At 33.0% G+C, this 22693-nt stretch overlaps 1 protein-coding gene across 6 annotated transcripts in view; it reads left to right on the plus strand.

Moving 5' to 3' along the window:
* LOC126775513 (homeobox protein cut-like) overlaps positions 1 to 22693 on the plus strand; it is a 141373-nt gene that overhangs the window by 42073 nt on the left and 76607 nt on the right. Inside the window, exon 3 of one of the 6 annotated variants that reach the window (XM_050497505.1) lies at positions 599 to 629. The exons of the other annotated variants lie outside the window; for them this stretch is intronic. Coding sequence (XP_050353462.1) covers positions 612 to 629 — 18 coding nt within the window. The 5' untranslated portion in view covers positions 599 to 611. The remainder of the gene's footprint in view (positions 1 to 598; positions 630 to 22693) is intronic. 6 annotated transcript variants of the gene reach the window in all.

The following is a 22693-nucleotide window of genomic DNA, read 5'->3' on the forward strand; positions in this document are numbered from 1 at the left end:
CCTCTAGCGAGCGAGCCGGGAATATTATTGCTTACAATTGAGAAAAGAATGCGCAGATATTACAAAGAAAACCCTGTCTTCATCTCGCGGCGATAGGGACGCATATACGCGGGGAGCATACGAGTGAAAAGGACAACGGCATACCCGATAACACGTCAATACATTCCTTGCTGACGTCACATACGAATACTAGCCGTATTGAAACGAGATAGGATTCAATTTCGAGTAAACCCGCTAATGGAAAACCGATACCGCATCAATATATTTTACTGCGCAATCATACGAGCGATATTCAGTGTTGTTGTAACGGAATAAGGTTGAGAATATATTTTTTTGTGTTCTTAAGAAGGCGTTCTCGATATCTTGTAAGATAGTGAGGGCGTTCGGAACCGATCGAAGGTCGATAGATGTTATTGGAAAGTGGTCTTTATTTTATCTGTGGAAGAGGCGACAAGGCGTGCCCGGGACACGCCCATGTCTTATATGACGTGAGGTTTTCTTCCAACTCCGATAATATCCTTATTGGCTGATATTTTTATTGGTTTGAGGACTTTTTTATTTAACGAGAAAATGGCTAATGGGAAACCTTCTTTTTCAGGTACGTTATAAGGATGCTGTGTCTGTTTAAGGTAAATTAAATAATAGGAATTGACGTTTTGTGTTTGGCTTTTATCGCGTGAAGCATTGCAGATTTAGCTCTTATTTGTATGTGACTAGACATAGTCTAAGTACTAAGAATAATACAAAAACATTTGAGCCGGAATCGAAGGTTGGACTTTCGAATCGCAAGGCCTTCTATTGTTGCAATAATGGGGCTTTATTTAAATCCATTATAACGGTGTTCAAAAAATTTAATCCGAAATTCGAATTCGAAAAAAGAACGCTTTGACATTTCATTTCAAATCGCTCTCCGTTAATTCGTATTGAATTACAACCGCTAACAATTCCCGCTAAAACAAAGCTATAAACAAATAATCGGGATAAAACAATAAAGTACCTACTACATATTGAAATAATCAAATACGCCTGCGTTCTAGTTGGTGCGAATATATTCTAATTTCAAAATTAAATGGCTAAGTCCGAAAGAGATTATAATGAGGGGTCCTGAAAAACATTTTTTTATGGAATCAAAACTCGTACCTATGTAGGTATTGTGTTAACCGCAAAACACGACATGTAGGTACTTATTTATTATATTTTAATAATTTTTATAATCGAATCGTAGCAACGTAGCTAGTCACAATTAACATGACTTAAAAAAATATTAGTATCAAAATATTTAATGAATGAAAATTCGATTTCATTGATTTTGTAAAGAACCCTAACTGTTCGAAACTCAAATGAAGTGAAAGACGCCGATTAAGATTTTCGAAAAAAGAACGAACGTTCATTATGCGTTCAGATTTTAAAACAATACAGCCATTCAGGCATTGGCCTGTTTGAATATAGAATGTGACGGACAGTTCCGGGCAGGCTTTTAACAGTTTATTTTTTTTGACAGTTTATTTTGGTTTATGGTCCAATTCTCGTTACCCTCCGGTATCGCCTGCTTTATTATTTAATGCGAACATCTGACCAATATTCATATTAAATAATTGATAAAGCGATGCCCGTTACGTATTACTTGTGATACGAGGTGATATTCGACCTATTTATAGCCTTTGCGTCTAACGTACAATAGCGTGTACTAAGTAGATGCTTTTTAATATTTAAATTTCTAATATGAAATTAAAACCGTTAATTGTGAATACCTATTTAATATTTTTTTTTATAATTACGCTTTGTAAAGTGAGTTCGACAAGGCAACTCGAGCATTATACCTAATAAGATGTATAGTTTGCACTTACTATACGCTAGACAATAAATCTTTTACAAACATATTAAGTGTATAAAACATCACCAACTACATTAGACAATATACAGAGTCTTGAAAGCTTTATAACAGTGACCCATTAAAGAATAATCGAAAGGCATTTGTAGTTCAATAAAATACTTTTTAAGAAGATTTATTAAAAAAATATCTCAGAACCAACAGTCCTAGGAGTGAACGATGTAAGTTATAACTTATAAGTCACAATTCTACAACAATAGGATTCGACAAAAGGTGATCGTAACGCGTATTCAAAATGGAGTCATTTATTCGGATCCGATATGGCGTCGGAGCAATTTGTGGGCAACAGTGATTGATCCCGGCGATACATCACTCGCTTTTTTTCTATGAAAAATTGCCATAATCGACTTTAAAACTCATTAGGGCCAAGACAAAGGAACCCGCCATTCGTCTAATTTGTTCCTCGATCGACTTGATTGAGTTTTTTTTTTTTATTAATAAAAAATTGAGCTATTTAATCTGTAGACATTATAATGTTATTAATTTTTTTTTTTTTAATAAGAACTGTGCTGTTTCTGAATTTCACTGACAGATGTAAATTAAAATAAGTTAAAAAAAACAATATTAATAATTGTCATCTATTATAACACCCGTAACAATGCAAGCGGATTGAGCTCTGGACTTTGACAGCTCATGCCACACTAAAAAACAAAACTATGCATTGTAGACTCGCGCGCATTTGTCCTCCATCATCGGCGCTACATTCACAATCGCTGACAGCAGGAAACGGCAATAATGCCGCACGGGGGACAGAAATCATAAACAATATTTATAATTCTTAAAAAAAATGCGTTCCAAATTTGAATACGAAGCGATTAAAGGTGTGCTCCGACATAAAAGGGAAGTGGAAAAAAAATCGAATCCGTCACAATGCCTTCGATAATTCAAATTGGGATAGAAAAAAAGTTTGTCGCCGTCACCATTCAAATTAGACGACGAGATAATTAGGGTTCCTTAGGTCAGGGATCAAAACTTTGATGCAATTTTTTCTCTTCAAATTTCTTAAATCTCTTATGTAGGGAAGATAGGTATCGAAGCAGATGCTTAATTGTTATTTATGACAAAAATGAACAGTGATATACTCGTCCCGTCCACCACCGAGCCGACTCGTGCTTATCGATATTTTGAATGTATCGCTTTGTATTTGAATAAGTGTTACATTAATATTCTTTTGTGATAATTTCGAATTCGGAACGCCCACGCGCTATTGTCTCGCGAGTTATTGGCTCATTAGTGACATGTCGTTTTGTCACGATTTGAATTTTTGATTTTCGAATCGAACGCAATTGATTCTTGTACAGAGAAGGAAATGGAGTGAGTGAATGATCTATTTGTTTTGGGCGTGTGCCAGTCCGTGATACTTCGTGGAGGTCACACGGTCATTCAACGTGAAGTTACATTGAACAACTTCTATTACGAAATGTGTAAGGAAAAAATCTTTGTTGTAAGTTCAAAGCGATTGTTAGCAAAACATTACTGTTCATTGTTGTGATTATCATAATTTTGATTTAGTATTGCAACTCAACATGTGTTAAAATAATTCGTTTATTCTATTCTATACGTTTTATAATATTAAAAACTAAACTATCAGTATCGACTCTCGAATATTTATAATCGATCGGCTCATATCCAGGGAGGTCTGACGGAAGGATCATCTACATTAGCATACGTAATTCTCGCGTCTTCCCCACGTGGGCGAAGGGCATTGTTCAAATATATCTCGGTTTTTGTGACCCTTCGGGAGATATGCGTAACACGGTAGGAATGAATGGATCGACGGTTTTGATTTATAAAAATGTACAAGATTATTGGATACAAAGGAATATGTTTGTATTTTTATACATCAGTACGGTTTGAATAATACCTTAATAGCGTAGGTACAAATAAAGTATCTGTGAGTATTAATTATTATATATATAAGTAATGGGCTCCATAAATGTTCTTCTTTGCCTATAATGTAAACATTAAAAACTGTTTGTAAAAATACTTCATTAGTTATCTGTCAACCGAACAGATAAATATTAAACAAAAACAACATTTCAAGTATATTTCGTAAAAATATAATATAAAAAAAACAAATGTCGCATTCCCACTAGAGACATCATTCAAAATAAATCGTACTCGCGTTCCCCAACTCCCAAACAATATTAAAAGAACGTCAGGAACGAATGAACGAATGAAACCATGACATTACCGGTAATCATGCTTTATGAGTTCCCGCCAAAATAGACTATGGCCGCCGTTGACACGTATCCTTGTGAAAAGTTAAAACTGTCCGACTCTCGTTATTGGCATTCGCATAACGTCATTAATGTGTTCATTAAATTTTTTATCGTTTCTATTCCAAGACGGCAGATTCTGTTATAAGAATATTTCGTTTACTTCTTACATTAATTTATTTTAAAAATTGCAAGTTATTTTGATGTCGGATTTAGACTACGATTTTTAGGATTCTGTAACTAAACAACCGCCATTGTTTCATCATCTGTATTTACTGTATTCCCCAGGTCGGGTTATCTATCATTATCCAGGTCTTGTTTTTAGAGCCGTTATGTGTTGAAGTAGTTTATGTGGTCTAGGAATTGATATCAGATATTTTCAAAGTTACCAATGCAGACACAGACGTCCCATTATTAGTCATTATCGTTAATTTCCGTTCAATATAATAGCGACATTGTAACCGTCACAAAATATTTTATCAATAGCAACATTGCGATATTTCGTTTGAAATTAGAATCAGTACCGTATCCGTTTCCGTTCGATATTTAAACTGCGTGTTCGAATTAAGAACGCGTTCCAAATAGATGATAAGCGGGAATGAATTAGAAACAATTGAATTCCGCGGATGCGTTCGAATTTCGAAACACGTTATAAAATTGGAATTTATTAAATTAGAATGAAACATTGTTATGAAGCACCTGAACCGTAGTGATTTTTTTTTCGTTCGGAAACAAGATAGCAAGGGAAGAAGCAATAACCATTAAAAGCTTGCGGAGGGCCGTTCAAAAAGTTTTCTTTTCAATAACGCGTCTAATATTCAAATGAGAGGCACTAAGGCGAGGAATTCTTAGCGATATATCATCGAAGCTAATCAGATTTTTCCTTGCAACGTACATTTCGTAAATTTTCCGGAGATTAAATGGGGGGTAGTTATGGAGCCGGGATAATTTAATTGTTCCATTAAATTTTAATGCATATTATATATATACTAATACCTAAATACTATCACTTCATTGCTTGTTTACGTTTTCGTTGAGAGAAATTATATACCTAAGCGTTTAATTACTAATTTTATAATAATTCGAGCTCAGTCATTATATAACTATAACGAACAATGCGAAAATATATTTAAAAATCGAAACGTCTTAAATTCTAAATTCGAACACATTCTAAAATTGCTATCGGTAATTCAAAATACGAACACAATATCTAAAGCAATCCCCGACCGATCCCGCGTCACTTGGCGAACTCTCAATACTCCGGAGCGCCATAAAAAATAATTTAAATTGCTCTTACAGTGACTTCGGTATCGCGGAACATTTGCATACTAAAATAATGCAAAAATCTATGCGCGGAACGCACTCGCCTCGTTTCCTTTCTCACCCGACGACCGGCGCTAACAAATGTCGCAATGCACTTTGGAATATTTTGTCTTCATTTGTTCATTACAATTGTAGATTTTTGCCTAAACTGCTTTAGTTGTGGAATATTTAAATATTGCTACAAACTTTGTACGTTCAAGGTATTCATTATTACACCCGTTCGAAATGTAGCCCCTATCAATATATCTAGATAAAAAAACGTTCTATCAAAAATAATGAAATTAAAATACCTATTTTTAACTTTTACAATTAACTATATATGTTTTATATTATACAAGTAAAAATTAAAATAGTAATTTAAACACTGAACTTAACCTTAACCGGTAAAGTAAATTTAAATTTTGTTTTGATATAATTTAATAGTAAAAAAATTGTCGCAATCTTTATCTATTAAGCAATGGAGCCGAGCCTAAACATTAGACGCGTGGGGCAAAGAAATTTTATGTGTTATTTTTTTTCTTGTTTTGAAATATGCGCGCCGTTAGGTTATTTATGGCCTCCATAGAGGTTATATTTCGGGAAGTAATGAGGTTTCGTTCGGAAAGGGCAATTTGAATGTGCGTAGATTGAGTCGTTAGGCGCTCATCGGTTACAGCACTTAGGAGTTGCCTCGTTCCTGAACGTTCGTTCGATCGTGCGATTTAAAATGTGGCGAAAGGATCATTAAATTTATATTTTTTCGAATATAGAACGCTTTTTAAAATAACGGTTAACAAATACGTTTTAACGGTTATAATATGTATTTTTGATTAATAACATTATGAAGCATCTTCCTTAACAAAGGAAACGATTAGCAAGTGACGCTCTCAGGATTTTTCTTTATAGTAACGAAATTAGCGTTATTTTATTTAATAAAATGACACAGAATTATTTATTATTGATGGTAATAGTTATAACAATAATGATTCATTAAATCCAGTTATAAACTGAAAGTCATTATATCCGGACACGGTAGATAAAACACACCAAACCCACCAGATGAAGATCCGATAACGAGTTATAAAAAAAAATAACATCAACCGTTATTTATTTTTATTAATTTAACAATTAAACGTTGCTAAGTGTACCGTGACAAGTTCAACGTACGCTTTCGATACCAGAGGGCCGAAATTTCATATTTCGAATGTACGTTGAAATTATTTACAAGTGTTCCGTATGTTATTGTTCTATTTTTAATTTTGTTATTTAATTAATTTCAATATTTTTGTTAAATAAAATCAATAGTAAAATTTAAAAAAAAAACGATTTAAATTATTATCTATAAATGTAATATTTTATGAAAACAATGACGTTTATTAAAACTCAACGCGGTATTCTAATCATAATTCGAATGCGTTAATTTAAATTTACGCCGCATGTAATTCTAAATTCAAAATTGTATTAATACGAACAATAACCGCTGAGCGCATTGAATGTCTGAAACAATAATTTTTCTCATAAAAAAATTGATCACTCGTTAACCAATAATGAACTTTAATTACAAACATGTACGTCTTAAAATTGTTTAACGGTGCGCTCCGTAAGCGCGATCATAATACAGATTAATGATAATTAATTAAAAAATATGTATTCAAAGAGCGCTTGGTTTCCAAACTTAAAGCCAACGAATCGTTTCGCTCCATATAGAATTAGGCTTTTTTTATAATGTCATATTTTAATTAATTAAATTATCTCATATTATTAAAATTATTAGAAATTGTTTGTAAATTAAAAAAGAGTTATTGACGCGAATTTAATTAGGAAACTCATTTAAAACATAGACGAAAAACACATTTTAAAATTAAACAACAACTTCAAATCGGTAGGTACCTACTACTAATCTCTGAGGCGTAACAGTTAAAACTTCAAATCGATCCCATACTTTCTCACGTACAATATTAATATGCAAATAATTAAAACCGATCAAGCCCTCACCTTGGCATGTAGGTCAATAAATTAAAAAAAATAATACGTCACGAAACCAGTCCGAGTATCCGATCGTGCATAAATCTCTCACCCCCGATTGTTCTATGATTTATTCTCGAACTTGCATATGCTAATGCGGGATAAATATATTTTCTCAATAATTATTCGATATTATTTTCGAATCCGGTTCACTTCGGGTGTTTAATATGCGAATAATAATTAGTGTTTCCTCGTTTTTCTGTCTGTTTCTCACGAAAGGGTGCGCGTTCAGTACGAGTTCGTTGTTATCTGGGGTCATGTCTTGTCTAATTATTCAATAATATATTCAATATATGCATTTACTGTACAGATTCGATCCAACTGCAGCTCGTATTCCGTTAAAATTTTAAGCATTTTAAATTGACTCATTGTCATTAACATACTAAAAATATATATAATTCTCTTTTTAAATAACAGAAATACGTAAGCTACATTCCTGTATTTATGAGCTTAGTATTTCGGAGACATGATATTATTCCTAACACTTCATCATCTGCTCACTATCATTCTATCGTTCTTATGAATGAGAAACGTCCCATTATTCATTCTTAAGCTAGATAAGTAAAGGTGCATTATAAAAAACCCATTTCCGATATTCGTATTATTCACGAGACTAAACATCAATACATTGACATCTGGCCTCGAGGGTGAATTAACCCTAATCTTATCTGAGATGTGTACAAAGACGCATCATATATTTAAACCTGTTTTACCGATTGATTCCGATATTAAATGTCGTGAATGGGGTCGGTTATTTGCATATGATTTCTTTGGCTATGCTAATGTTAGTTTCGAAGGAGGCACAGAGCTTGGGAGCGTTATGTTAATTACAGAGATAAGGAGCTATGCGTTTATCTGTGCGTCAGTTGCTCGCGCGCGTCTGATGCGGCGAGGTGTTCGAATTTGGAACTTGTCAATTTTGACAGCGCGCGCTTTTCACAACTTTTTCTTTTACAATTAAAAATTCGGATCCGCGTATAATTATTGTTCGGAACTGTTAATTAATTAATAAGTACTTCTAATGTAAGTGTATAAAGTGTAAATGAATTCAAAGTGCTTAGGATTAGAAAATAAAAATTATGAAAATTCGGAATTATTATATGGAGGTAAGTATGAATTATGTGAACAAATTTAATATTAATTAATATTGTTTTTAAAATCTCAGCCATTCAGTTGCAAATAACTACTATTAAAATAGAGGATGTTTTATTATTAAAGCATTACCCACTAGCGTATAGTAAAATATATGTTTTTTATTTATTTATGCTATTTTTTTAACTGTTTTTTTTTTCAATTTAATTTTATTAAAATTAATTATTAAAATTTTTAGAGTGTGAAGACTTTTGAAATCTTTATCAAAATCGGTTCAGTAACTTTTCAGGTCATTCAAAAATTAAATAAAAATAAATAAAATTAAGCAACAACACGTCGAGTTGTGTGTTCACAACAAAATCTTATAATTGATCTTTTATATAAATACATAAAGTCGATTAAAAAATGCGTATCGACAGATTTGTTACAATTACTATTATTATATACACATCGATTTTTTTTTTTTTATTTATTAGGGAAACATACAGCATATCGTATATTACAACTTAATATAATAATCATATTTTAACACTTATGCCAGTTAAGTTTCCACTACTGTTTTAACAGGGAAGTGGACTAATTTTGATGTTACATAAAATATAACTATTTATGACAAAGTAAAATTTTAACGTAAATATGGTTATGGTTAATTACTAATAAGTATTTTTCACAAGATTATAAAATTTACTTAAACTATTTTTAAACAGATCAATGTGGTTGTATTTTCTATTATGACTATTACAAGATCTTAGAATAAAAGAATTTTTGAAATAATTAGTTTTATAAATGGGTATTGAAAAAGTATCCTGAGAGCGAGCGTTAAAACGAGGACACTTAAATAAAATCTCACTGAGCAGATATGGAGAATAAATTAAATTATTTAATATTTTGTAAAGAAACATTTGGTCTCTTTGTTCTTTAACTATTTATATAAGTTTACTTGAAAATTTATTTATCAAAAAACAGAGACAAAACGACGAACGCTTTTCATACTTCCGGGATTAACAAATATCTACAAGATCCAGCCCGCGCTTGCATGCCTGTGTGTTCGGTTAGGTTAGTTTCATAAAAATAACAATAATTAATGACGGGAAAGCGTAACAAACAAACTGAATATCGAATTTATTTTATTAGTAAGTAGCAGTAACTGTTAATGTCCCACTGCTGGGCTAAGGCCTCCTCTCCCTTTTGAGGAGAAGGTTTGGAGCTCATTCTTGTTCCTTCTATATATTAGTAAGGTTTAGTTATAAAAATTATGTTAACTTAAAGATATAACAAAAGTATTATGTAACCAGCCACCTTTCTCTTGAAGGTTTGAAGCTTCAACGCCCACCACGGTGTTCCAAAGCGGATTTGTGACAGTTTATCCGACACATGCAGGTTTCCTCGCGACGTTGTTATTGCCATGCACAAATTAAACCCATGAACTGAAATAAGTGAACCCGTCATCGTTGGTTACAATTCACGTGTTCTTTAACCACTAAGCTATTTAAACTAAAATTTCTTAAAATTTGATATAAATACTGTTTAAAGTGATTCATTATATATTTAATATTAACCTAGATATATATTAAATTAATTAAATTTATACTAGCGTTAATTTTAAACTTCATGCCATTTTTATTTATATATAACAATAACAATTAAATACAACAATTATTACGATTACATATATAAAATAATATTTTTCAGGTATACACGATATTGTGTTAAAATTGTTGTTGGATAAAATAAAAATAATTATCGATTGATAATTATTTTATATAAGATTGGTATATTTAGAAATTTTGATGTTTTATTTTAGTTAACGGAAATTCCATATTTAAGAAGCTATTTGTATTTTTATTTTTGCATAGCTTCTATCACGACGGTACGGTTTTAGCTTGGTCAACTTCGAGTTATTTCAACATTGTCAGACGTCATGAAATTATATTTTAAATAAAATATTATATTGTAAATAATGAACTATTTAAACATATACTAAATCGTTATGGAAGTGAATGTACGAACGAGAAAGCACATATTTGAATGAGCGATTGAAAACTTTAATCTGTATGTCTTCTTACTTGCTCGTTACGTATATCATTTGAAGATATTTCATTTTAGTTTCGACTATCGAGAATATCGAGAATATCAAGAAAATGTTTGTCGTGTCGTTGCTGACGGTACAGCACGCAGTCAGCACGCATTAAAATTGATCAACACATAACGACGTTATCCACATAATGCGGACCCTACTCAGCGGTCACTTCGACAGCGGTTGCCAACCTTTTCCAAATTTCCTACACCCCCCCCCCTCATTTTCAACCCACTTTTTACGTCAATGTTTTTCTATAGACGCCACGTATAAATGAATACCGAGGGATATCAAAACATCTCCTATCGGGGCGGGAAGTTTTTAGGGAAAAGGATTACGTAACGACAAGGATGCCCTTTAGGACGTGATGTGGGGTGGTGAGTCGCCTAGTTTGTTTTTGATCGTTCGTCAGATTTATTGAAGCATAATTTGGACAAGTCATTAACTTACGATATCGATACATGCACGAATACATACAACAATCTTTTATATACTTATACATACATAAAACTTAGTTTTTGTTTAATTAACAATTATATATTAATATTATATATATGCCCTTAATATTATATACATCTAGAGTACATCTTATCTCATTGCTTCCTCTAGAACTGGAGGGCTGGTTAATTTTTTGCTCAGAGATTTCCTACTAGCATTCTTGTCACCTTTTGCGCGCAAATATATAAAATATATACGACATATATTTAGTTAAGTCCACAAAGAAGATAACTATTATGTAAATATAAGTTAAAATAAAAAATGTATATGAGAATACTTAATTTTACTACGTTATTTCTAATTGCCACTCTTTTAAAACCTTGAGATTTTTCTATATTAATTCTTCATATTGACGTACGCTAAACTCGCCTCCGGGGTTAGGGTGTGAAAGGGTGACCGATGGGGGTAGAGGGGGGTCAGATAACGCGGGAGACATAAAGCGTAGGAGATCGCTAATTCATCATAAGTTAAAGGGTTTTTATGTACGCTCTCTCGGACGATACTCTTTGTACGGTGTGCAAAAAAGGTTGGCGATGTCTGGAGCGATAGCATTCGGGATTAAAAAAATCGACGCCTCTCAAAGGCTAAACGTAGATGAGTTATTAATTAACTTTTAGGGAAAAATTCAGGTCTAAGGGATTTAAAGGACACAGTATTCGGAGTACACTCGGTGTGCACTGATCATTTCGTAATGAAACTTTCAACTGAATGTTTTAGGTTAGACAAAAAAACAATTAAATAATTAAAACATATATTATTTCTTAGAATAATATAATTATAATCGCTAATAAAAAGGTTACCAAGTTGCTTACGAATTATGGGATATACATTTGAAAGCTCATAAGTATTATGCTTACTTATATGTAAAGATGATTCTTTACAGCCAGGAGTACAGTAGAGTACAGGAGTGATACTCCTATATAGCCCAGTGGCCATAGATCGTAGCCAAAGCAGGTTCAAACCGGGCAAGCATCACTTATCTTAAAACGCATCTTGTACATTCCACAGAAATTCTGCCACATATGTCACCCAATAAATTAGTTCCAAAGCAGCATTTGTCCAGCGGTGGGACATTACTTTGTATACTAAACTAATGTGATTAATTAAAATAACTTACTATACAAGTTTTCCAGCAGTTAAATTGGCTTATCCCGGTACACGATATCCCTTTCAGATCGAGTTTAAAAATCGGCAATCGGTAACGTGAAAGTTACTCGTGTTGAATTGTCCATGTTCCCAATATCAAACGCACGGTAAAGTTACCCTGACTGGATTCGTTTTTTTAAATTTCGAACTGTTGTAATGAAATGATTCGAATTATTGCATTTCCTATACGAAACGGCGACCGTTAGACAGAAATGAAAATACTATTAATTGTAACTTAATGACACTTTTTTTTAATATTTACTAACTGATACACACGTGTATACGTATACAGGCTACTTATTTTTTTATAAATATAATAACTGATAGCACTCGCGCGCTTTTTGTGGTGTCTGCTAGTAATGTATTTTTTATACTATGAATTATTTTACTTTTCATTTTTTAAATAATATAGATAGATAGGTGGGCGGGAAGATGGGCCGCTATAGACACTGACGCCGTTAAAAATATCAACCATTCCTTACATCACCAATGTGCCACCAACCTTGGGAACTAAGATATGATGTCCCTAGCGCCTGTTGTAACACAGGCTCTCACCCTTTCAACAGAAATACAACAATACTAACTATTGTTGTTTGGCGTTAGAATATGATAAGTGTGTGGTACCCAGACGGGCTTACACACAAAGGCATCACCAAGTACTTCCACCAACAAACAATAATATTAAGCAAGAATGCTACTTTTATTTATTTTTACTAATGTTTCGTATTGAAAAATTGTAATCCTATTTGGCCCTACTTTAGTAATAAGTAATAAATGTACAAACATTTCTGTAAAACTGTTCATTACAAGTAAAAATAAATAAATAAACTATCTAATGTTTGCCTTTACAATGTTTATAAGTTATTTAAACTAAACTTATTTAAATCTTAATATTAATCAGGTATGTACAAAAACCATTACACGACGGATGGTTTAATAAGCGCTGTCGTAAGTTCAAACCGTGATGTGTCATCAATTCGCGCGCCGTTAGGAACGCGATCCGTTTCTAATTGGGTTCAGATTCTTGACTCAGTACGGCACGAGAATAGACGGGATTCTTTTTTGTTCGACGCGTCTAGATGCTGTGTTATTCTTGGTGATTCTTTTCTATCACCTGATAGATTTACTTGGAACTTTTATTATGGATAAAGTCTACGGTATACCTGATACACTCTACACTGATACACTGATTACGTGATAAGTGAACTTGGAAATTTGTTTATGGATGAATTTATATATCGATATAACTGCGTTCTTAAAGTTTCATACGATTAAAAAACTTAACCATTATAATTTCACTCTGATGTCTATCTGTTCGTCTGTCATAGCCTTTTTTGTTTTTGTATAATAGCATGAACTTTACTACAATTACCTTTATAATTTTATTTAGCCCTTATCCATCACTGTACAAACTTATATTAATTTCTTATATACCTAAGTGTAATTAAATAACCCTTTAATGTATTGAACATGATTTTAATTAGACTTTAAATACTTAAGGTAATATATAAACATTATTACCAATATAATAATTCACTTCAAGTATTTATGTATTCTAAAATATATGACATCAGAGATCGTCCCCTTTCCCTAAACCTTTAAGCAAGTCGAGTCGGCAAGTATTTATCAAAAGCCATCCTCAATTAATTCTATTTTGTTAAAATCCAAAACTTCACTTTTAATCCGATCGATCCCCATAATACCTTCCCTACCCTTTTACGATACTTATAATTGCATCATAGTATATTGATCTAGTTACGCGAATCGTGTTGGAAGCAATTCGTTAGGGTGTGAATAGCTTGAGAAATTCATAATTAAATATTGTTAAATAAATTGTTAAATTGATTTCCGTTTTGTCGGCTTTAATAGAGTACGCTTAAGGAATACTTTACAATACAGCTGTAAGATATATTCATTCTTCCATAGTCAATGCGCCACGAATTGGGAACTAAGATGACAAGATTCATTCAAACAGAACATAACAATACTAAATACGGTAGAACATATGATGATTGGGTGGTACCTCCGCAGCACAAAGCGTGACCACCAAGTCCTCTATCGATATCAATTTGGTTAAATATTAGCCTCGATATTGAAATGTAAGGAAATCCGCGCGCCCGAATTAGTCCCCAACCGAACCGAACCGATCCACCTGAGGAGCGGGGCGGGGCGCGGGGTGTATATAATTAAAAGGCTAACAGAAAATCGTGAGTAACTTAATTCTGATGCCTATTTGTATCTCATCGGCGCGCCCGAAGTTTCTGAAAGTTTACTCCGAGTTGTGAACTCTGTCGTTCGGTAATATTTGCAGCGTCGACTTTTAGTTCGTTTCGTTAATTTATAATTACACTTAATTGGTTATCTGTTTTGAGATTAGCTCCGGGCCAATCGAGACCCGTGACGTAACGTTCCAATACAAGCATCGAGAATAGTCGGATTACGTTTGACGTATATAGGATTTGTAATTAAGACATTGTATTTAATTACTTGTGTAATTTAAGTAATGGAAAAAGTGATTTTCGAGATTCTCGTCGATCCTGAATTAATTTTGTGAAATGTCTCAAAATTCCTTTATATATCTTGAAATGAATACATAAACAAAACCATCTATGTATTGTATTTTTAACAATGTTTTCTGTAATTATGTGTGTGTATCGACATAGGAAACGATTACTTTTTAATCTATATATCACGGTCACAAAAAAAAAACAAACAATTGTTTTATAATGTGAGTAAAGAAGTTAAAGCAACATTAAACAGTGTAATAAAGAACAATACCTAATTAGCCCTCTGAAACAGTACAATACGCATACTTAATCAAAGGGTTAAAATTCTAAATAAATTCGACGATCAAAGAAACAATTAGTCGAGATGAAGACTATTTATTTCAGTGGTTCGACATGCAGACGTTCGACCGTGGTGATGTATAGTGAATGGGATCCATTGATGCGCGTGCGCCGACAGCCGCGCGCTTGGACCGCTGCCATCTTTGTTTCAAATGTCGAATCCATTTGATGCGGTCGTGTGTCGATTTCGTTTTGTCGCCCGTTGATTTAATGTAGGTTATCATAAAATTAGAATGCGTTTTGATTTACTGATCATTCATTAATGCATATAGCTGTCATATTGAGTTTGTTATTGTAATTTGAATTTAGAACGTCTTAAGATAAGTGCATATGTATTAAGGTTCGCGCACACCTCACTAACCAAGCGAGGAAATCATCTATAAAGCTAGTTACATTACTTACAAGCGTTTCAACGTGATTTGCATCTGTAACAAAATTTAATGTCGTTGATTTACAAAGTGTGCCCTTAGCTTTATGTGTAATAATTGTGGCAGCCGCTTCTGCCTTTAACATATAATTTTACTTTTAACTTATATTTACGAGCAATAACGTTATTTCAATTGCTTATATAAAATACGACGATTATTCCTTTTATTTGTATTGCAATGTCACGTCACAAAGGTGTTTCAAAAATCATACACCCGTGTGACGCGACATATTAAGATTGACACTACGTCAAATAACAATCACCCTACACTTTCGTAATATAACCAATATGTAATATTGTCTATGATCGGAGATTTTATATTGGCTTCAGTTCTTTAAATCAACAAAAAAGTTGGTAATAATGATAACAGCAATACAAACATATATAACAAATCAAATAAAAGTAATTTAGTAAAGACAACGATTTACTGGGCTTTGTGCAAGCTCGTCTGGGTAGGTACCACATACTCATCAAATAGTCTACCGCAAAACAGCAGTACTTGGTATTGTTGTGTTCCGGTTTGAAGGGCGAGTGTGTCAGTGTAATTACAGGCGCAAGGGACATCTTAGTTCCCAAGGTTGGTGACGCATTGGCGATGTAAGCGATGGTTAACATTTCTTATAATGCCAATGTCTATGAGTCCGGTATCTATTCTATAAAATAATCCTCGAAAATACTGGCTGGTTTCCCACAGAACAGGTGTAAATGCAAAATCACGAGAATAAAATAAGCAAATGATCTATCCGGCAGACAATTTACTGCCTTACTCAAAAAAAAAAAAAACACAATAGAGGGTTAAGTGGCTAGATGTTATTCTTAAGAGGCTTTAATTTAAATGTTCTAATTTGTTTAAACAAAAGCGTTATCAACAATACATTAGACTCACGCGCAACCCATGATCATTCTCAGATCGCATTTAAACAATATTTAAACCGTCTCATTAAGATGCGCATCTTTTCGCACGCATTGTCTATGTACCGTTGTCTGGTTGGTCCAAGATTCGAATCTATCTAGCTACTCAATGTTACGCCCCGTCTGCCAGTCGAAACCTTATCAGATACACCGCATCCGATTAAGGTCAGAATCACTTTGTCTTGACATACATTAAATTTTACAAATATTTATTTAATTTTTTAATATTTCTATTGAAACGTGTATGACAAAACTTTATCCAAAAGCGTAACATTTTGTTTATGGATTAGTATAGTTTTGTTTTTTTTTTTAAATTAATAGTCAAAACATAAAATGGCAACATCACTTTGTTTAATGTACCAGACGCACGACGCATCAGACGTACCTTTAGTCTGACAATTTTATCTCTTTACATTACAACATATTTAATATTGTCATTAACATTATAAACGTACGATATAAATAACTCGATGAAAAAATTAATAAAGATTTAAATATCAATAGAACTTAATAATCGATAAGTGACATCTGTCAAAAGAAAATCCGTTAAAAAAAAAAAGAAATTAAAAATTAACAAGAAGAGCCACCAATTAAAATCTCGTTCCGCACCCTCTATCGAGTAAGTTATCGTTCCAATATGGCAACGTTTCTAATAAAACAAACAAAACTCGAATTTCGGTTATTCCAGAAGTTCTAACAATCAAATGATTGTCTCGCTGAGCTCGATGCGGCAACACCTATAGATTTCTGAACTTTTCCCGCCCAACCGATACTGATATAGTGCTGTGTACTCGCAGACATGGCAACATTTTTAATACGCTAATATTTTTAGTAAAACAAAGAATCAGCATTTATATATTCTGTACTTAATGAATAAAATGAACACCATATTGTATTTTCACCAGCACCAAAATTATGTGTAGATTTTCAGCTCACACGGTTGTGTGGAATTGGCTTAAAAATCAGCTGCAATTTTGGCCCCCCACATACTGACAGGTGAATTTAAATAAAAGCTTGCAAAAACAATTTTAAATATAGCGCTGGGTTTCGCAGGTTCTTAAGTTCAGTTCGCCGGGGGTTGAGAACAGGTGGTCAGTTTATTTTACACTGTAAAACCATAATAAATAATATGTATGACTATAAATATATATGATTAAATGCTATTGAAAATGGATTGTATATGTAATTTTTTATATTAAGATACATTTTAATTCCATTGATTGAAACAAAATAAATATAAATGAATATTGTATATCCATTATCATTAATTTTTTTTTCTACTTTTTTTATTGATTAAATCTCACGTCATTTATTTAAATTGTTTACAAGAAATATTTTATTAACTTGTCTCTCAGAGGCAAAAAGCTTTAGGCACAAATCTAAGCCCTCGTTGATCATTGACTTATGCCAGCAGGTGCGAGGTTCGTTCGGTTTTATTGACTCGCCTCCACTCCACTAACTCAATATTTGCTTGTTAATGCACTACACCCACGCCTGCTCCGAGATTTCGTTCATATTTTGCATGTCGATCTATAGATCAGTATAAATATGCAGACACGCTGTTAAGGTTTTATCATATAACCATTGACTTATGTGAATTCGTAATAATGATTTGTCACTTGTAATGTAAATATAATTTTAATAATTATATTAGTAAAGTTCAAAGTTCCGTGACAACTGATATATTAGTTATTGAGTATCTCGTCATTGATGAAGGTATCATCGTCACAGGACATCAAATACAACGACACCATTCCGGTTCGAAATTCGAATAACATCCGATTTCATTTTGTAATAACATATAAAACAAACCAATTCCAGAGATTGAACGTCACTACCGTCAAACCGCGCGCGAAAATTACCGAAAACACACGAAAATTCAAATGTGGAACGCCCGAATCACCAATCGGATTATCGTTCTACATGTATAAAAGACGAAAATTCGCGCGAGTTCTTACCCCTTCCGTCCCCCCGTGGGGAGGCAGGGGAGCTAATGGCAGCGCCACTCGGATTCATTAGTAAATTAGAAAGCGGATGAGTCCAAAGTTACGAAAATTCAATATCTAATAATGATTAGCTCCGCTCTCCTAATACCTGTCTATCGCCAATAGACGCAAGTTACAAAGCGCCCGTTGAGTTTGTCAATCCGAGTTTGAGTTCGTTCCGAATTATGCCGAATTGAATTATTTAGTTTCCGATTGGATTCTGTTTGGATACTCGTTTGGGTTTTGTGTTTGCGATCTACCTGACTCTGGCTGACAAATTCATGCTTCGCGGCATTTGTTTGTGTGAATCCGAACGTTCTCAATGGCTCGAGTCTGTCGTGTGTAGAGCCGACATTAAACCGTATAGAATAGATGCGGTCAGCTCGTGTGCAACTAGCTCTATCCGCTTCGTATTTTTCATTCGATTTTTAAATATTTTAGCGGCAGATTATTTCGTCCGAGGCTGTCGAAACGCGTTTCCTTTGCGTTGTCTACGAAATGAGCTTCAAAAATAAAACTCTTGGAAGGTAATTCGATGCCGGCAGTAAATTAAAACTGACATTGAGAGATTAAGAGCTCGTACCTTGAGTGTGTTGTATCGACTGGAGGGGAATAGACAAACATTATTTTTTTAATATCGTCCGAATTTACGGTAATTTGATTACGGGTATCTTTTCAATTTATTCAAAATAAGGAACAGGCTTAGCTATTTAATTTGTGTTCGAAATTTAAGAAAAGAATAACGACGATACACGTGTAGGCGCTTAAGTTGAAATATTTACTACAATAAATATATTTACAGAGGATAATCGACATAAATATATACATAATTTAATATCTCAATATAATAATATGAAACCCTCTTATGATTCCTTTGAACGTATCTTTTACGATATTCCTCGTAATAAAGAATAGATACAGATATAAAGGATGGTCAGAGGGGAACAGACAAAGGGGATATAGGTAAATAAACTTGACGAAACAATTGTTGCACTTAAAACGAATAGATAGGACGTGACATAAAAATATTATTTTTTGTTTGATATTTCGAAAATTTTATTTAGTTTTTCTTAATAATAATGGAGAGATAAACTATGCCCAGCAGTGGGATAATTCAGGGCTGTTATTGTTACTATCATATTATAATTAAGAAATTAAATGAAAAATATTAATCGATGAAGTAGATGAGTAGATTTCGTTTAGACGGATTGAAATTAATATGTTTTTACAAAATTACGTACAAATGATTAGAATGATTCAATTAAAATTTAGCATTGATAATTCAACATATTTTTTAAATTATTTTATTTACAATAAAGCGGTCACTGTTTAAATTTATAATATATTTATTAAAGTACAGTTCTACCTCGTCGTTGCGTTGAGTCGTGTTCACTAGACCAAAACAGTCCCTTAAGCCTTAAACGATTTCAGCTAATACTTTAATAAAAATGTTCACAAAGACAATTTGAAAATTTATACACAATAATAACGATGGCTGTTTACTTTATTCTTATATTGTTTTATTATTTACTTCATTAATATACTTAGTATATAAATCATCGAATTAACGTTCATTTTCGTTCATTTAATTTTATATTTAAGACAAATGTGATATTTCTTATAGTTTTATTTTACGATAAAATTCGAATTTGCGTTTCTAAAGCATATTCCTTTTATAAATTCTCGATATTATCACGTTCATATAAACTGACCAGTGTTTTTTTATTTGTAAGAACAGATAACGTAAAATATATTTACTTAACCTTACAACCTTATAAGGTTATACTTACAGTTTATGGCTGAGGAATAAAAACACGATTGCTATGTATGTTTGTCAGTTCTATGTACTACTACTACTAAAAAAGAATGTTGCGACTCCAAAGGATATACCACAAATGTAGACCTTCAATATTCGTACATAAACGCAAATAAAAACTCATTTAATGAAGCCATAGCTAGGTATCGAGGGGCCCTCCGGCCAAAAAACATCCTTCACGCCCAAGCACCGTCCTTTATCATATTTATTTTATTTCAATTCCGTACAAATTTAATCCTTTTCCATTAATTAGTGACCGCTCCCTATAATGCGGGCCCCACCCTTCGAGCGTTCATTTTTCTTGGTTCTCAGGGTTACGTCTGGACGTCGAGTGTGACTGGTCTTGTGTTATTGGGATCGTTTTTATCTCGTTCGTTGTGACATTCACTAGTGATTGACGAGTAATTATTCTATGCTAAGTGGGATATTTGTTTTATAATGCCTGAATGGAGAAGCTACTAAGGCAATATACGTAAAATACCGTTAGATACAGAAAAGATTTAGACTATTGACGTGACAACCGTGAATTTCATGTTCTTTTAAAGACTATGAGCAATTAAGAATTGTTATATATTAAGCTTTGGTACTAGAGTTCTAATTAATTGTATATATATATATATATATATATATATATATATATATATGTATATAAATATAGTGTAGTTAATGTTTTTGTAATTATTTTGATCTGAATTTTATAGGAAACATCACTCAACCGATCATAGTTCTATTACATCATCAACTCAGTGATAGGGCAATCATCATATATTCTACCGCCAAACAGCCGTCCATAGTAGTGTTGTGTCCCGGTTTGAAAGTTGAGTGAGCTAGTGTATCTACAGACATACGGGACAAGACATCTAGTTCCCAAGATTGGTGGCACAATGGCATTGTAAGTAATGGTAAATATTTCTTACATCACCAATGTCAATGTGACGGCGGTGACCACTTACTACCAGCTGTGTATCAAATAAAAAAAAAAAACTATTAAAATTTCGCACCCACTTTTATTACTACAATATAAATATAATCCAATATACTAAACTCCATTAGTACATGAAAAAATCTTGCTTTTAAGCTGAATTCTGTTTCTCATTCATAAATGAGATAGCTTTAAAGAACATACTAGAATCTACGAATTTCTAACGTAACACAAAGTACTATCATAGATCTATGTGTGTGTGAGCATTATGTTAATTAATCCACCAGAAATCACGACTACGATATAACATTTTCATACATAACTGTTGCCCCGCTAATGTAAAAATGTAATCTAAAAAACGTAAAGCCGAAATAAAAATTACATTTAATTAAGAGCAATGCGGCTCGCCCAATTAATATGATACACGAAGATGGCGCTGATAACGGTCTAGTCGTGAATTTCAATGAAACATCCGTTTCTAAATCATAATATAACGCTTTATGGCGATAATGGGGGGGATTGGATATATTTCGGTGAGAGTTCGTGTCTTTGTACACGTAGCCTAAGATACTGTAATCATGCATAATTGAGCTAGACCGTGTCGGAAGCTGTTTTTATAATGTTATGAGTTTGAAAGGTGATATACAATTAGCAATGAGAGAAGAGCAAAGGGTGTCATGACATGTGTTGCCGTATTGGTGACTGATTTCAGACACCATTATTGACCGACACCGACACCGGTGGAAGAACGTTTTTACGTTCATTCCGGGGCATGGGCATATAAAGAACCACATAGGGCTGCTAGTAATTGGCATAATATAATTGCCAATATTTAACGTTTTACTGACGTTACCCGAGGATCGAACTCTGGACCATAGGATCTGTGATTTTATAAGCTATTTGTTTAATCAAGTTTCAAGACCAAAGTCACAGTATACCTAAATATATAACGAAGAACGCTCGATACATGAACTACATGACAGCTAATCTGTGACGTAATATCCACGCGTTTCATGACGTTTAGAAGGATAGTGTCGTCATGTCGAGCAATCCTTGATAAATAACGTAGTTGATTCCGGATCACTTATTGCTGATGAAATATTTACAATGTTGGAACAATTGGAAATTCCCGTTTTTATTTATTGTTTAAACTGACTCACCCGCTGAAACGATGCCAATTCTGCGACGTGCGTTACGATGAAATCTTTAACATCAAATAAGGTAATTTAACACAAAGACGATGTAATGGACTTTGTTTTACGTTTCACAATTTTGAGAATAGTAATTTTATTGTATGACCTAGCTGCTTACGGTTTTGTTGGATAAACGTTACTTATCCACTACCGTAGGCGTAGCGTGATGTGGACTAGAAATTTTCTCAATATCTATCGTATGGTTTTAAACTGCCAAATATTTATATTTTTAAGATTGATAATGAAAAAATGCAATTGTAGGATTGTACAAAAACAGAAATAGTGCGCAAAAAATAGGTTTTTAGGTAAATATGTGACAAAACACGAAAACACAAAATTTTA

The sequence above is a fragment of the Nymphalis io genome, chromosome 18 (genome assembly GCF_905147045.1).
Source record: "Nymphalis io chromosome 18, ilAglIoxx1.1, whole genome shotgun sequence".
Lineage (NCBI taxonomy): Eukaryota > Metazoa > Arthropoda > Insecta > Lepidoptera > Nymphalidae > Nymphalis > Nymphalis io.